Source organism: Brachycentrus maculatus, unplaced genomic scaffold (assembly GCF_059751285.1).
Source record: "Brachycentrus maculatus isolate JH-2025_06_01 unplaced genomic scaffold, ASM5975128v1 h1tg000211l, whole genome shotgun sequence".
Classification (NCBI taxonomy): Eukaryota; Metazoa; Arthropoda; class Insecta; order Trichoptera; family Brachycentridae; genus Brachycentrus; species Brachycentrus maculatus.
Genome location: NW_028280962.1, coordinates 254,077 through 271,244, shown reverse-complemented (window position 1 = coordinate 271,244; position 17,168 = coordinate 254,077). Strand labels below are relative to the sequence as shown.

The 17,168-nt window shown below is 33.1% G+C and overlaps 2 protein-coding genes across 2 annotated transcripts in view; one reads left to right on the top strand and one right to left on the bottom strand.

The window, feature by feature from the left end:
* Positions 1–2,095: 2,095 nt before the first annotated feature.
* LOC148307066 (14 kDa phosphohistidine phosphatase-like) lies at positions 2,096–3,310 on the bottom strand. The gene is made up of 2 exons (XM_088263976.1): positions 2,800–3,310; positions 2,096–2,385 (listed from the first exon to the last, which is right to left on the bottom strand). The coding sequence occupies exon 1, from the start codon at positions 3,172–3,174 to the stop codon at positions 2,812–2,814; it is 363 nt and encodes a 120-aa protein (XP_088120102.1). The 5' UTR covers positions 3,175–3,310; the 3' UTR covers positions 2,096–2,385; positions 2,800–2,811.
* Positions 3,311–5,978: 2,668 nt separating this feature from the next.
* LOC148307065 (multicopper oxidase 3-like) overlaps positions 5,979–17,168 on the top strand; it is an 81,956-nt gene continuing 70,766 nt past the window's right edge. The window contains exon 1 of the mRNA XM_088263981.1: positions 5,979–6,407. The gene's annotated coding sequence lies outside the window, so the exon portion shown is untranslated. The remainder of the gene's footprint in view (positions 6,408–17,168) is intronic.

Here is a 17,168-nt window from a genome sequence, read left to right as displayed (position 1 = left end):
CCCCACATCGTCATTCCTGACGAAGTCATACCACTTTATACCCAGTATTCGCCTCAGGCACCTATTTTCAAAACTTGCTAGTTTCTTGCTTTGAGCTTTGGTGAGGTGCCACGACTCACATCCGTACAGCAACACTGTTAGGATGCAGGCGTTAAAGAGACGACACTTGGTTTTGTCGAGTAAAGCAGCGAGTCCCAGACATTGCGCATTTTATTGAATATAGCTCCTGCCATTCCGAGCCGTACATTCAGTTCCTTCTGGACACTACCATCCTCCACCATGAGTGTTCCAAGGTATCTGAAGGTGTCGACTCGAACAAGCGCTCGTCCCTCACAGGTAACATGTTGGTCCCAGTCCAGACAGGCTAAGTTGCACATGACATTGGTCTTTTTGGCATTCACTCTTAGGCCTAACCGAATGGAGTTTATTTGGAGGGAGTCAATTATATCTTGCAGGGCTCCAATCGATGTTTCTATTAGAACTGCATCGCCCGCATATTCTAAACCGCATAATTTCTGAGCAGGATTCACTGCAATTCCTCGATCCGGTGGGATTGACATTGATTGATTTTATTATATTTAATGGATGATTTTAACATTAGTATTGTATTACGGATAGTACAATACCAATGTAAAAATCTCATAAACCAGAGAGGAGTTAAAGTTACTGAAATCCATTCTGAGTCATTTTGTTTGATGAAAAAAAGATTATTCCATATTTTTATTTTTTTTACATATCCATCTGTGAATCAAATGATGGGTAAAAATCTTAGCTTTATTGATCCACTCGTATTTTTATTAACAACCAACTAGTTTCGGCAACAACCTGTTGCCCTCTTCAGGGTTTAATTTATGACTAGTTGGTAGTTAATAAAAATGTGAGTGGATCAAAAAGCAAAGTCTTTTTATTTCTCAAAATAATATATCAATATGATCCACAAAGTTAATGCTTTCAATATTCAAAACCAAAATCTAAGCATTAACGCAGAACAAATTATTAATATAGGAAATGATTTAAACAATATATATATTTTAAAAAAAAGGAATAACCCGCAAAGCCTCTATTAGAGACTTGTCTGTATTTAGGATAGTAAGAATAGGGAAGGTAAATGTGAAAAATACATCACAAACACCCATATATTAAATAATTTTATCCCAGAACAAAGTGATTGCCTACTCCGGGACTCAAACCTGGGACATCGGATACCGCATCAGCTACTCTACAGATTGAGCTAGCAGTCTGTTAACTTAGTAGAGTTCAAATACACAATAGGGGTCGTGAAGCTATTATATTTCATAGGGAATGATTAATTTCTCGATAAAAGCAATAGACTGCTAAGTTGTATCGGTAAAGCGGTCATATGTGATAACTCATATCCTAGGCTTTAAGAGTTCCGGAGTAGACAGGTAATTTTTCTACCATAAGATATACTTACTTAATATTGTTGTAGTATTCTTCTTCTTATTCAAACCCTTTTCCGCACCACAATAGTGCATCAAATAAATGCAGTGTAAGCTTGATCGTTAACACATGAAGAAAGGGTGATCAGCCCTCCGCTTCAGGTACCAGTCCAGGGTTTTATTGAATAAATATTACAGTGAAAAAATCACTAATATTTATTTGACCCCCCCTGAGAATCGAATCCGGGACCTCTAGTATGGTAGCCGAGCGTGCTGACCATTACACTACAGAGGCGGACAATACCATAAGATACTCTTAATTAATTATTCTTCATTCAAACCCTTATCCGCACCACAATGGTGCATAGGGCAGTGCATCATATAAACGCAGTGTATGGTAAGCTTGATCGTTAACACATGAAGGAAAGGTGATCAGCCCTCTGCTTCAGGTACCAGTAGGGTAATATTGAAAAATATTAGAGTGAAAAAATCAGTTATATTTATTCGACCCCCCTCCTAGGAATCAAACCCGGGACTTTCAGAACGGTAGCCGAGCGTGCTGACAATTACACTATGGAGCCAGACATTGTTAATTATTTGTGGTCACTAAACAAGTCATCGCAAATAAAAAGGTTTTTAGATATCTTTCGAATTGAAAGCACATACAAGTTGATATGGTTACAGAATGAAATACATTTTATAAGAAACAATATTTTTACTATTCAACTTCAATTAAATATGGAAAATAAATATGACATTTAAGAAAATAAATATGCAATTGTAAAATAGAAGATATTAGATATTAGAATTAATTGTATTTCCGTTGTATAATACTTTGGAATAACATAAAAAAACCTTTAAATGTTTTTGTGTTTAATTTCTTTTGGCTATTCAGTATTAATAGCAATTGACTGGATTATTGTTTTAGGTTTCGTTAGCGCTTTGTACAGACATTGCAGCCCTAGTAATGGACAGTTTTGATAATCTGAAATTTTAAACAGTATTAGTATTTTTTATAGCCGACAATGCTCCAAAGATACATAACAGTAAAGAGTAAAATAATATGTTAAAATTGAAATTTTTAATACAAAAATCATTATATGTAAAGTACTTATTTCGTAGATACAATTTAATTCATCAGTCGCGTAAATATCGCATGATATGCAAACGCGAATGTTATCATTTTAGGCCAAAATGATCTGCCATCATATTAAATTTTTTATTAAGGTGGAGACCGATCGAAGCATTTCGTTGTAACCTAACACGTTACAATGCGAGCATTCAGGCAGTCAGTACAGCGAGCCAAGTGCTCCATCCATAGTTTCGGATGCTCGCTGATGCTCGCCGCGAGCGATGTTACGACGTTATGTTACAACGAAATGCTCCGGTCAGTCTCCACCTTTAGTTTTCTTTAGTATCCATCATTACTAATGCTGATGCTGTAGTCTTTGTAGTACTCTTTCAAAAGTTGTGCAGTGATTTCATGATCAGCTCTGCCATATCCTTGAGAATATCCATAAACATGCAGTTTTTTCTCAGAGGATTCGTGATTTATCCTTCCCCCTCCTATACACTCGCAATCCAATGGCGACAGTTTGGATTGAACTTCGTCGAAAATATCAGCATGCCAGGTAGCTCTTCCATATCCTCTTACAATGGTTATATTAGGTTCTACGCCATTTACTTCTGGGCCGTGCACTTTGATTAAAATGTATTTAAAAACTCCGTTATCATCAATGTCCACCAAGGGAACATTTTTCAACTCTGCTGTCATTGCTTTCACAGTTCTGAAAAATCTTCGAAAAATTTTGATAGCCTTTCGGAACCGTATACTAAAAAAAATGGGATATTTCCGGCGATCGCAATTCGAAGTTTCTAGGTTATTATTTTTAACTGACGTTTCTTTTGGAGGTTATGTATTTTGAATAAAAAGAAAAAAGAAAAATTTTACGATGTTGCCATATGCATAAAAGAACCTACCTTTCTCTAATAAACTGAAATAGGGTAAATTGTTTTTACGAGTTTTAATGGTCAATATCAATTTCAATGTTTTTTGTTACTTAACAATGCATGTTATTAAATCAATTATATATGATTACTTTATAAGAATCATAAAAGGTCATAAATTCATTGTAAATTTCGTGTCAACGATAAAAGGGTAGCAAAGATATATATTCATAATTATTTTAAATACCGATTGATTCAAACTCCGTAGTATAGTGGTTAGCAAGTTCGACTTTTGTGCCAGAGGTTCTGGGTTCGATTCACGGGGGTGGCAAAAGTATTTTTTATTCTAATATTTGGTTAATGTCATTTTGGACTAGATTTGAATCCCGGGACTGATTGCTTTGTCTTTATGTAGTTTAATATTTGATACAGTGGCTAATACACCATTTCAGTCCAGGGTGATGTTAAATAAATATTTTAGTGAAAATCACTTGAATGTATTTTGACCCACCTGGGAGTCGATTTTGGGACTTCCAGGCTATAAAGGCAGACAGTTTAATTTTAACCTTTGTTAATCGCCTTTATTAATTATTTGATTGCACAAAAAAAAACAAAAATCAATTTAAATTTTGTATTTTATAGCAATGGAGTTTGACGAGTTTTGATTCGTAGTAAAAGTAGCGAAATAAAAGAAAAAAAAGAAATAACACGAAATAACAGAGTTATAATGTCTGTGCTAGAATCAATAAGAAAAGTAGTGTAGAATAAAATAACAACTACTTATGTATTTTTTTCCACATGAATTTTATTTGTCATCATCAGTCAATTTTGTATTTTATACCATATTTTTATCACCAGTCTGATGATATCGGTTAAGGTGTAACCCGGTAGCTGGTGAAATAAAATTCACCTGGAAAAAAATTACACAGTTGTTATTTTATTCTATAAAATGCAGTTCCTCCACGAAATGTCAGTACAAAACTTAAATCTAATTAAAAGTAGTAGTAGTTATTAAGTTTGCTAATGGTGAGAGAGTTTTATCTCAGATGCTAATAATTCATAGATAGATAAATATATAATATAATATAAACTAAGGAAGGCCTTAAAACAGCCCGTCTGTATTGTATTGGTGCAAAAATAAAACTGTGTTTGTGTTAGAGATAACTAATTGTTTTTATTACAGCCACGGAGCTTTGCATTATATTTAACCCTAGAATACTAAACTGTCGTAAAAAATACGACGGCAAAATGATGATTCCTGGAAAAAAACAATTTAAGCGTCATTCCCGCGCCCCCTGCTTCACAGTACCTTCCTAATTTGTTCCATCAGTGCCATGCGCTGTCATTGTTGTAGATCGTCATTTATGTGTTGACTTACAGCAAGAGTGTCGTAAAATTTACGAAAGTTTAGTGTTTACGTGACCAAAGGTAAATGTATTTCTTTTTATCGCTTATTTATTAAGATTTTATATTGATTATAAGTTATTGTGTGTTTTATATATATATATCTTCATCACTATTTCTCGTGTATCGATATTGGATTCTTTTGTTTCAAGTACTTTATAAAATTGTTTTAGATGTCTCAAAGGCTTCGAGACGTTGAGATTAGTCGGTTGTTGGCATGGATACTCATGATGATGATGAGGAAAGCGCACACAGCTAGATATATTGAGTGAGCCAGAAGACATGATGTGGACGAGCATCAGGTGACTGAAAGTAAAACTGAAGAAAATATTATCGGGCATAAGAAAATATTATAAGTTTCTTCTCCTGAAAAGTGAATACATATTCCAATTTTACGACGTGAAATAAAAAAAAACCTTATAAAAAGTATTATGTTAGTTGAATCTGTTCCTAACCTAAAAAACGTTATTTTTTCCATCAAGTAAAGAAAAATAACTTAAAGAAATGCAAAAGAGCCATGTGCAGGACGCACATACTTGAACATGTGTCTTAACTATGTAAAATAAAAAAAAATATTAATATGTGATCTCTTAAACCCAAAGAATGTTACTGTCTAACCAACTATTTCTGCCTCCCCGCAGGGGTAGGCAGAAATAATAGAATACCACACCACTCTGTCTCTGCAAACATTGTTCGCCACTTATACAATCATTCTCATACATACCTGCTGATCATTTCGACTTCTGACTCGGCCGCTTTCAAGTATTTGATACCTGATCGTAGCATGTTTTTTTCGGTCTGTATCTGCTTTTTTTCCACTACATTCGCCTCTAAAATTTGCTCATTCGTTTCACATGTCCAAACTATCTCAACCCACCTTTCTTAATTTTATCGATTATGCTTACCTCAGCCTTGCATTCATTCATTATTTCACCATTCAAACATCTATCATACATCGTTTTATCGCATTTCGACTACATTCAATCTACCTTCGTCAATGTTACTTTTACTTCTAAAGTAATTAAAGTTTTCGATTATCGTATTTATTCCCGATTTATTTCCATGTCGTATTTTTTACGAATTTTTAGTAACAACATCACTCATGGGATAGTTTCGTGATCGAGGGTTAAATAGGTACCCTAAAGATAAGAGCGGCTTTGTCGAGCTTACATCGAGAGCGACGCTGTTCGCAAGTATTACGATCACCGCGGCCGTCCGAATCGCATTCATTGGGCACAACACGTCTACCAAATAAACTAATAATCAAACTTTTCAAATAAAATAATAAATTACAAAAATACAATAAAACACGCCGCAGTTTATTTTACCGGAATGGTTAAAACAATCGCATTAGTGGATGCGTCATAACGCGGCATTTTAAAACCCATGGTCCACAAAATTTTTTAAAAGTGGGTGAATTCAGAAGACTTAAAATGATCTTCAGGAAGAAAATGCGTTTTTCAATAGATTGGTTTAAATTCTAATAATTATTTAATTATAATTGTGTTGTGTTTTATATTCGCCGTTTCGGCGCGAATAAGTGATCCATATTGTGATATAAATAATATTTTTTTATATAATTTAATATAATCAGTATTTTTCGATAGTAAAAGCACGTGGCATTGTAGCTAAGACCAAAGAGGGAAGATCAATCAGGTATGTTTTTTTTTCATTTTTATAAATAATTTTTAACAATAAAAAAATGTGGGGTAGATACTAAATACTAACTTACAATTCTCCACCGAAAAAATCTATTTTTAAAAGATGTTGTTATATTTACTACACAATTTTTAAAAACTTTTACTTAAATATTTATGAGAGACCATTTTAAACAAAAAAAAATTTAGGGCTATTTTATTTTGACAGAAATAATTCATTTCGTTGGATAGGTATTAAGGTTTGTATTAATGTATGTAGTACCTACCCTAGTTCTAGATTTTACTTTCGACGTTTATAAAAGTTAATGTAGTAAATTGAATGATTTAAGTATGTTTTTAGGTAATATGAAATGTAATTAAGTTTTAATTTTTTTTCAAAGATAAATACTTTGCACTTAAAAGTTCCAAAAAACTGGGAAGAGTGGACTAACTGTGGACAAATTTTTTTAACCATCAAAATCATACTAAATATATTTGAAAAACCAGAAAATTTTGTTAGCAAATCATTTATAAAGAGAATAATTGCTTATAAGAAATAAATAAATAAATATTAAGCTTTAGTTATATGTACATATTCTTCTTCTTCACTTCTTTAAACACTTATCCGCACCCGACGGTCCATAGGGCACTGCATAATATTAACGGAGTGTTCTCTTGATCGTTAACACATGAAGGAATAGAGATCCGTCTTTCGCTTCAGGTACCAGTATAGGGTAATATTGAATTAACATTAGAGTGAAATAACACATATATTTATTTGACCCCCCCCCCTCCTGGAAATCGAACCCGGGACCCCCTGTACGGTAGCTTAACAAGCTAATAATTACACAAATGAGGCAGATTCTATTGTTTATACATATGTGTGTGTATATATATATATATATATATATATATATATATATATATATATATATATATATATATATATATATATATTTATTTATTTATTTATTTATTTATTTGATATCTTGTGTTCTTTAAGAACATTCCAAAATGAGAATAAGAGTATTTCTGTATCTAACCCGAGATTAAAAAGGATTTGTTTGCAAACATATAATAACTTTACCTCCCGAACGTGACTTAAACGATCATCCAATATCCTCGAGCAAGCCAAAAATGGATCTGTGATTAGTTGACGAATTGGACTTCACACGTGCTCCTAAATAAAATTATTCAGAACTGATCTAACCCGAAAGATCTTAACAGAAGAGGGGTCTTGTGATACCCGGCAATATATTGCATAATCATGCAATATATTACCTATACCCAAATAAACCACTGTTCACATTCAACAACGTCATAAATAAAATAAAAAGATTTTTCAGAAGATCGTTTTTAATGTTTAAAAATAAAATAAATTGTATTAAAAATTAATATCAAGCCACTTATTGAAATTTTACTGTGCAACAGATCTTTTTAGGTAAAACCTGAATGTTTTTTCTCCATTTGAAAAATATTTAGTATATTGAAAAAATAATTAAACAATACCTTCTATTTAAAATGCAAAATCAACACTTTTTGCCCTGTAGCTGGTAAATAATATATTAATACTTTGTGTAATACCACTTTTCAATTGGTATTACACAAAGCGAACGATGAATAATAAGGAGAGTGTTACTGGTATTGTGTTTTTAAACTATGTACCATCAAAGGCGTTACAAATTGTGTCATGGATGACTTAAAAATATTGAAAATTTAATTTAAAAACTATAATCCCGCATATGTTTTATATCTATTAAAAAAAACTAACTAACCATCACGCCACCTTCTCTCTTCCACGTTCATGCATCTCCTCATACATACCCGCCGATTGTTACGACTCCTAACCTGACCACTTTCATGTATTTGGCATACCTGATCGTGCCATGTTTTTCTCGGTCTTCCTCTGCTCCTTTTTCCAATTACATTCACCTCATAAATTTGTTTTACCGTTCTTCCCTCACTCATTCGTTCTACATGTCCAAACCATCTCAACACACCTTTCTTTATTATATATATATATGTTTAAATATATATATATATATATATATATATATATATATATATATATATATATATATATATATATATATATATATATATATATATTTATATAGAGTGGTGTGGCGCTCTATTCTCTCTACCTACCCCAGCGGGGAAGCGGCGTGATGGTTAGTTAGTTAGTTAGTTATATACTGGGGGGTGTGGAAAAAAGTAGACACTACACCTCGAGGGTTAGTAATAGGCTACTTGTTTTATGTTTTTGCAGTTGCGACTATATTTGTCAGGCGTGACGAAACATTAGCGACCATGTGTGTTCAGTTTTTATAAAAAATAAAAATAATAACGATGCATTGCTCATAGTTAAATTGATTAATTAGACCTCTATACGCGATTCATTAATATTTAGCAGCAAATAACAGTGGGAATTTTTGCGGTCGTGAACTTGGCACTTAGTTTTTAAACTTTTAGAGGAGTCCACGAATGGTTTGAAAAGCCTAAGTACATTTCTTCTTCTTCTAAACCTTATCGGCACCCAATGGTGCATAGGGCACTTTATAATGTTGGTGTTATCTTGATCATTACTTACATGAAAGCAAGGTGATCACTTCTGTGCTTGAGGGACCAGCCCAGGGTAACGCTAAATGTATATAATAAATAATTACGTAATACACATAATAAATGTATATATGAAATAAATATGTATATTTGAATGTATCTATGTATTATGAAAAATAAATAAATAAATAAAAATGAATAAAAAAATTAAACCTTTATCTGGACCCCATTGGTGCATAGGGCACTGCGTCATATAAACGCAGTGTTATCTTGGTCGTTTACACATGAAGGAAGAAAGGTGATCAGCCCTCCGCTTCAGGTACCAGTCTAGGGTAATATTGAATAAATATTACAGTGAAAAAATCACTTACATTTATTTTACGCCCCTTGGGAATCGAAAACGGGACCTCTAGAAAGGTAGCCGAGCGTGCTGACCATTACACTATGGAGGCGGATATAATGTATATTAGAGTGTAAATTCACTAATATTTATTTTAACCTCCCCTCTGGAAATCGAACACGGGACCTCAACAAGCTAACCATTACACCACGGAGGCGGACTGTAGGTAGGCTGCAGTGATGGGATTCAAAATTTGATAGAACCGGTTCGCTCTTTAGGTACTACCCCTAACCCCCAAAAAAATGGTTTTTCATTTATTGGTTTTTTATTTTGCACATAAACAGAACATTCACATAACAACTGAGAATGCTCCAAATGCTGAAGCGTATATCTTTCAAGATATTCTTTTTACTAAGTACCATAACTTAACTGAATTTTCCCAATATCTTTTTTTCATCTTTCAAAGAAAAAATCTCTTCATCAGGTTCAAATATTTTTACAACGTGGCAGTCCAAGTAAACCGAGCGTGCTCCGATACATGATCTTAATCGGAATATTTTGTGACAACAAAGGGTTAAGGACCGGTTCGGCGAAATCTAAAAAAATTAGGCACCGGTTCTACCGAACCGGTGCGAACCTGCTGAATCCCACCACTGGTAGGATGTAGTTGCCTATTTATAGTGTTGATGGTTTAATCTTACATAGGAAATGTTTTACGAGCAAATCTTCTATAAATATAGTTAGCTAAACATGATAATAAAAATACTAATCTGTTCCATTACGTCAGAAGTAAATACACTAAAGTTTTATAGTGTAATGAATATTATTCTAGAAGTCTCCCCGATTTAATTCTACGGATAGAAATAATTTCAAAAGCACCGTATAAATTACACAATCCTTGCCGGTATTCTGTTTATCGCTATATGTTTATATATATAGATGAATGTCTCTGCTAAATAAATAAATTTAATCAACCCAACTATAGATGGTGCCGAGAACTCACATGTGAAATAAGGTGTTAAATAAAGTACATACATATCGCTCACTCCTTTCAAGAACGTCATAAATTAATAAAAAACTTGATTTTTCAGGAGAACGTTTTTAAGTTTAAAAATATTATATTGTATAATACAATGTATTAAAAATAAATATCAAGGCATTTTTTGAAAATTTTCTGTGAAACAGATCTTTTTAGGTGCTTTCTTTTTTTAAAACCTGAAGGTTTTTCTCCATTTGAAAAAATATTTAGATTATTAAAAAAATAATTAAACAACACATTTTCTTCAATATAGAACATATAGAACATTTTCTGGGCATTCCGAAAACATACACAACTGAAAATTGACGATTTTTGATTTATAACGTTCTTGAAAGGAGTGAGCGATATGCAATCTACGAAATTGGTTCTTGGTTCATATATATAGAACATCCAAGAATTTGAGTAGTGTTGTTGTCAATCATGGGTAGAATGGTGAATGTTACACGTGTATAAAATGATCGCCTAAAGCAGCCTACGACAGGTTGTAATCCCTTTAAATCCCAGACTTCCATATTCTACTTATAACCCTTATCCGCACCCAGTGGTGCAAAGGGCACTGCATCGAATTGACGCAGTGTTATCTTGATCATTACTTACTACATGAAGGCAAGGTGATGGTTCATGAACCAGTCCAGGGTAGTATTAAATAAATATTACAGTGTAAAATCACTAATATTTATTTTCAACCCCCCTGGGAATCGAACCCGGGACCTCCAGCACGGTAGCTAAACATGCTGACCATTACACCACGGAGGCGGATATATTCTATGTTCATCTATTATTGAGATGTCAATATAAAAAAAATGTCTGATTATTTTCCTAGATAAAATTATATGACCTATATTATCGAAGTGTTTCCGAGTTGACCCTCGGCACAACGCGTGGCGTCATGGATGAACGAAAAGCGGCGAATTAAAGCAATTGTCAATCATACTAATTAACCGGTCACCAATGCACACTCATTATTCGAGTCTGCCGGTTATATAAACCACAGTTAGTCGCTACTACAGGGGCTATTCTGAATCGTGCACTGAATACTTGGCTTTTTAAAATAATAATGAATTGTAAACAGTCGTCGTGTTTGTTAGTAAAAATACTTAAGGTTTGTTACACAGGGTTTATTTCACAACACCAGCGCAAGACGATTTTATGTTTTTTTTATATTTTTTATTACCTAACGTCCAAGTGACTCTGAAATCTAGCTACGGCTTATGCAACGCCGCTTATCATGTCCCTACTCAGGCTTAAACTTTATAAGTTTCATAGTCTATGCCTTCTCGTAAGTGGATTTACTTTTTATGTTTAAAGTTACTATAAAAAATTAACAATAATAAAAATAATAAATTAAATAAATAAAACAAAATAATAAATTTAAAATGTGTTGTTGTCAATCACGAGTAGAATTAGTTAATGTTACACGTGTGTAAAGTGATTACCTAAACCAGCATATGACGGTCGTAAGCCCTGTAAATACTCAGACTTCCATATTCTTCTTCATCTATGTTGAGATGTCAAAAAAAGAATGTAAATAAATAAAAATAAGAAACAGCTCCTACCCTCTCTACAACCTTGAACGTCCCAACGACATTATTTACAAAAAAAAATCGGGCGGGACAGACATGTGACCTCTCCGGTGGTCTCCGGTGGAATGAATTCTGTGTTTACGAATATCCCCTCAACATTTTGTTAAACACAACGAATCGGGCTGCGTTTATAAAATTAACGTCACGCTTAGAGAATTGCGCCATTGTTCACGATACTAAGTCCAATCGCTAAAAATTATCATATCAAAAAGTATCACCACATATTGGCGTGATATGAATATTTATCTGACACGTTTGTTAATAAAAACCTTAAAAATTAAATAAAAATTTAAACATATTCTCAGCTGTCTAATTATTTATTTTATTACATAATGGACATGTCAAATTCACAAGACTATTGAGAGTGTAATCGTCAATGAAGTCGTCACAAAACGGGATAAGATTGATTATAACATTAATACATTTTATAGTGGTCAGCACGCTCGGCTACCATTCTGGAGGTCCCGGGTTCGATTCCCAAGGGGGTACAAATAAATATTCGTGATTTTTTCACTGTAATATTTATTCAATATTACCCTGAACTGGTTCCTGAAGTGGAGGGCTGATCACCTTTCCTTCATGTGTAAACGATCAAGATAACACTGCGTTATATGACGCAGTGCCCTATGCACCATTGGGGTGCGGATAAGGGTTTTATTATTATTATACATTAAGAAGATCATATGTTGAATATACAAAATCAGTACGCGACCGGCAGCTTGAGAAGACGCACGTGTTGTCCGTGCACATTTTTTTTACGAATATTCGTATTGGAATTCTGCAAATTAATATTTTTTACATTTTTTAAGCTCTTTTTATTTATTTTTTATTTAATTTAATTCATTTACATAAATTGTATACATTTATTTAAAAGAACAATTATATTTTTTTGCAGAGACCCACTAAACCACCTTGTGTGTCATGTCTGTGGAGTTCTTTTTACATAGGTTTTTTTAAAATTATTTTTATCCATTTTAACCTATTATACACACAAAAAGAGAGATTTTTTTTAAAGATATGAACTTTTTCAGAATTTTCATAGAATTAGCTCTTGATCATTTATCCATTCCTTTATTTTGCCTTTGTTCCATATTTTATTTTGACCTCTAACCTCCGTACTTTTCAATAACCATTTTTTTTTCAAAGTCATGTATTTATTTTCAAAAGAAAGTCATTTATTCAATAAGAAAACGGGGTTTTTATTAGTTATATTTCATTTTAACTTTTTATTTTAAAAAGTGTATTTTTATTTATATTTATCAACTCCCTTATCATTCAACAACTCTTTTCTTTTCAAAACCATAAACTTATTTTTACAGTACAAGAACGGTGTTTTAAGAGAAAGAAATTATATATTTTTTTGGCATCTCATCAAAGATGAAGAAGAATATAGAAGTTTACGGGGCTGACGACCGTCATAGGCTAGCTTAAGTGTGTGTAAAGTGAACACTTAAACCAGCCTATGACGGTCGTCAGCCCCGTAAATGCCCAGACTTCCACATTATTCTTCGTCTTTGATGAGATGCCAAAAAATAATGTGAATAATAACTCCCTTAATTGGAGATAATCCAGATTTGTCAACTACAGTATCTACTCAATGAATTAGGGCCACCCATTATTTTTTTGAATACTCTGAAATCTTTTGGATTATTTTATTTATTTTACATAAATACTTTAAGTTTTCTATTGACATCTAATATCATGTATATTACCTTCAATAATTTGTAAAATATACCTGGATTATTTAAGCCATTACAATTTTTTTAACCCTTTTTCTGAGAAAGGTCCCTAATTAGCACAGGTAGACAGAAAGTTGAAAGTTCAAAAAATAGTCCTATCTCATTTATTAGTGAAGTTTTTTGAGTTCTGGTTGTTGTTTTGTTCAGAGAGGTTATATAGTTATCGTGTCTTGTGAAAAAAAACTTAATTTTTAATTTTAGTTCATAAAGTATAAAAAAAAATTGTAAACACAAGTGTTTTTTTTGAAAAGGACGAAATGGGAAAAAGTAAAGACATTTCTAAGGAAAAAAAGTCTAGTGTTATAGTGCTACTGAAATTAGGAATACTATCTAATAGAGAAATTTCAAAAAAAGAAAACGTTTCTCGTCAAACAGTGGACAGAATTTCAAAATCAATAAAAAATCAGTCACCCGCCACCAGCAATCGGCGAAAGAACTGTCGTAGGATTAGAAAAACAACACCGAGGGCTGATCGAAAAATCGTTCAAAGTGCCTTAGAAAACCGTAGTACATCAGCAAAAACATTAAAAATAAAATTGGAAGAAGAGGGTATAAATATATCGGTATCAACACTGAGGCGACGTCTTTACGAAGTAAATCTGAAATGCAGGCGCCCTGTAAAAGTACCAAAATTGACACCACGAATGAAAGCGGATCGATTAAAATGGGCCAGGCTACATCGAAATTACTCGGTAGATGATTGGAAAAAGGTATTTATTTGAATTGAATTTTCAACATATCATTTAAGTAAATAAACTTATATATTTGAATTAAACTTAAATTTTCATTAATTTTCAGGTCATCTTTAGTGATGAGTGCCGGTTAGAAGCCGTGACAGAGAGCCGTCGATTCGTCAGGAGAACACCAATGGAACGTTACAATGAGGCCTGTGTGGTAAAAGTTATCAAACACCCCCCTGCAACAATGATATGGTCATGTATTATTAACAATTTACCTGGGCCGTTGTTTTTCGTGGAAGGAACAATGAACCAAAATTCCTATAAGCAGGTCCTCGAACGAATTTTATTGCCCTTCTACCATACACTCGACCCAACAGAAGGTCCATACACCTTCATGCAGGATGGGGCACCTTGCCACCGGGCTAAATCAATAATAAATTTTTTTTCTAACAAAAATCTGCCTTTGCTCCCCTGGCCTGGAAATTCTCCGGACCTTAATCCTATAGAAAACGTATGAAGCATGTTGAAAAATAAGGTATACTCATTTCCAAATCCGACAGCAGACTGTCTAAAAAAAATATTCAAAAAATTTGGTCAGAAGACGAAGAAATAAAAAACATGATAAAACAGTGCTTTTTAAGTATGCCAAAAAGAATTGAGGCAGTTATTTCTGCCAAAGGTGGAAATACTAAATACTAACTATATTTATATGAAAATATATGCATAATTTAAGCGTAATAAAGTGTTCATGTGTAAATAAAATTCAATGTTGTTTTATTCAAGGTTTTTTCTGAGTTATTCCTGTTTGAATTGAGAAATTGCGCGAAATTCTGCGTGGCCCTAATTCATTGAGTAGATACTGTAGTATTTGGACACACTCAAAATGTAGTAAAGAAATAATTTAATTCCATCAAATGTTACCTGGGTTAAGAGATTTATCGAAAAATGGGTCCTAATAATTATTTATTTATTTTTCAAAACATATTACATACATAAGTCATATACATACTATTCTAAAAACTAACTAACCGTCACGCCGCTTCCCCACAGGGGTAGGCAGAGAGAATAGAACGCCACACCACTCTGTCCCTACAAACACTCTTCTCCTCTTCCACGTTCATGCATCTCTTCACACACCCGTCGATTATTTCGACTCCTAACCTGACCTTTTTCAAGTATTTGGCATACTTGATCGTTCCAAGCTTTTCTCGGTCTTCCTCTGCTCCTTTTTCCAATTACATTCGCCTCATAAATTTGTTTTACCATTCTTTCCTCACTCATTCGTTCTGCATGTCCAAACCATCTCAACACACCTTTCTTAATTTTATCGATAATGCTTGTCTCAGCTTTGCATTCCTTTCTTAATTCACTATTCGAACATCTATCATACATCGTTTTGTCGCACATTCTTCTGAGAGATCGCATTTCGACTGCATTATTTATTTTATTTTTATCAATTTCTTTTTTCAAAACATATAACATACAAAAGGCATATGCATAATACTCCCGATAAGTAATTTCTATTTCTCATTTTGGGACATGGGATTAAGGTATCATCATATATTTATTTATTTTTTTACAAAAATGTTAATGACATTAGTATATAACCACTCACCGAGATTTTTGTGTCTATATTTTTATGTCTATAGAGTGAAAAAATCACTTTTATTCATTTGACCCCCCCTGGGAATCGAACCTGGGACCTCCAGAACGGTAGCCGAGCGTGCTGACCATTACACTACGGAGGCGGACATATACTAATATTGTGGTTATTTACTAATATTATTAACATTTTTGTAAAAAAAAAATATGTGAAAATGACCAACCTCAAATTAAATGCTTTAAATATTAATAATATTGAGTATATCATCATATACTTTCTAAATTACCGATGCTCAGGGCCCATGAGCCAAAAAACCCAAAGTGAACGCAGCATCATTCATTAGGTTTGCCTCAGACTCATTCATACAGTGGCAAATTTGAATATCAACCATAAATGTGTCACATGGAATGTGCTAATTTGATTGAAGTGACGAGGTCTCTCTTACATATCGCTCACTCCTTTCAAGAACGTCATAGATCAAAAATCGTCAATTTTCAGTAGTGCATATTTTCGGAATGCTCAAAAAAATGTACTATATCCCAGCTAAAGAGTCATATTTTTAACTTAATATTTACCCACTACAGGGCAGAAAGTGTTGTTTTTACATTTTGAAGAAAGGTTATTGTTTAATTATTTTTTTAAGTATACTAAATATTTTTAAAATGAAGGAAAAACTTTCAGGTTTTACCTAAAAAGATCTGTTGCACAGTAAAAAGTTCCATGAGTGGCTTGATATTTATTTTTAATACATTTTATTATATTTTTAAACTTAAAAAACGTTCTCCTGAAAAATCAATTTTTTCGATTTATGACGTCTTGAAAGGAGTGAGCGACATAGTTACTTCTGGAGATTTCTAGGAATATTTTCATGGACCAATCTGGAAATTAATTCGTTCTCAAATAATTATTCCAAGCCTTCCATTGGGTCAAGAACAAAGACGGATTTTCAAGATGTTGTTCAGAATAAAAGAGAAACAGGTCAATCAATTTAAATCAATGAATTTATTTATATACAACATTTTGAGTGTGTCCAAATACTTGTCACCGCCTCTATAGTGTAACGGTCAGCACGCTCGGCTACCATTCTGGAGGTCCCGGGTTCGATTCCCAGGGGGGGTCAAATAAATATAAGTGATTTTATTCACTCCAATAGTTATTGAATATCACCTGGTACCTGAAGCAGAGGGCTGATGACCTTTCCTTCATGTGTTGACAATCGAGATAACACTGCGTTTAT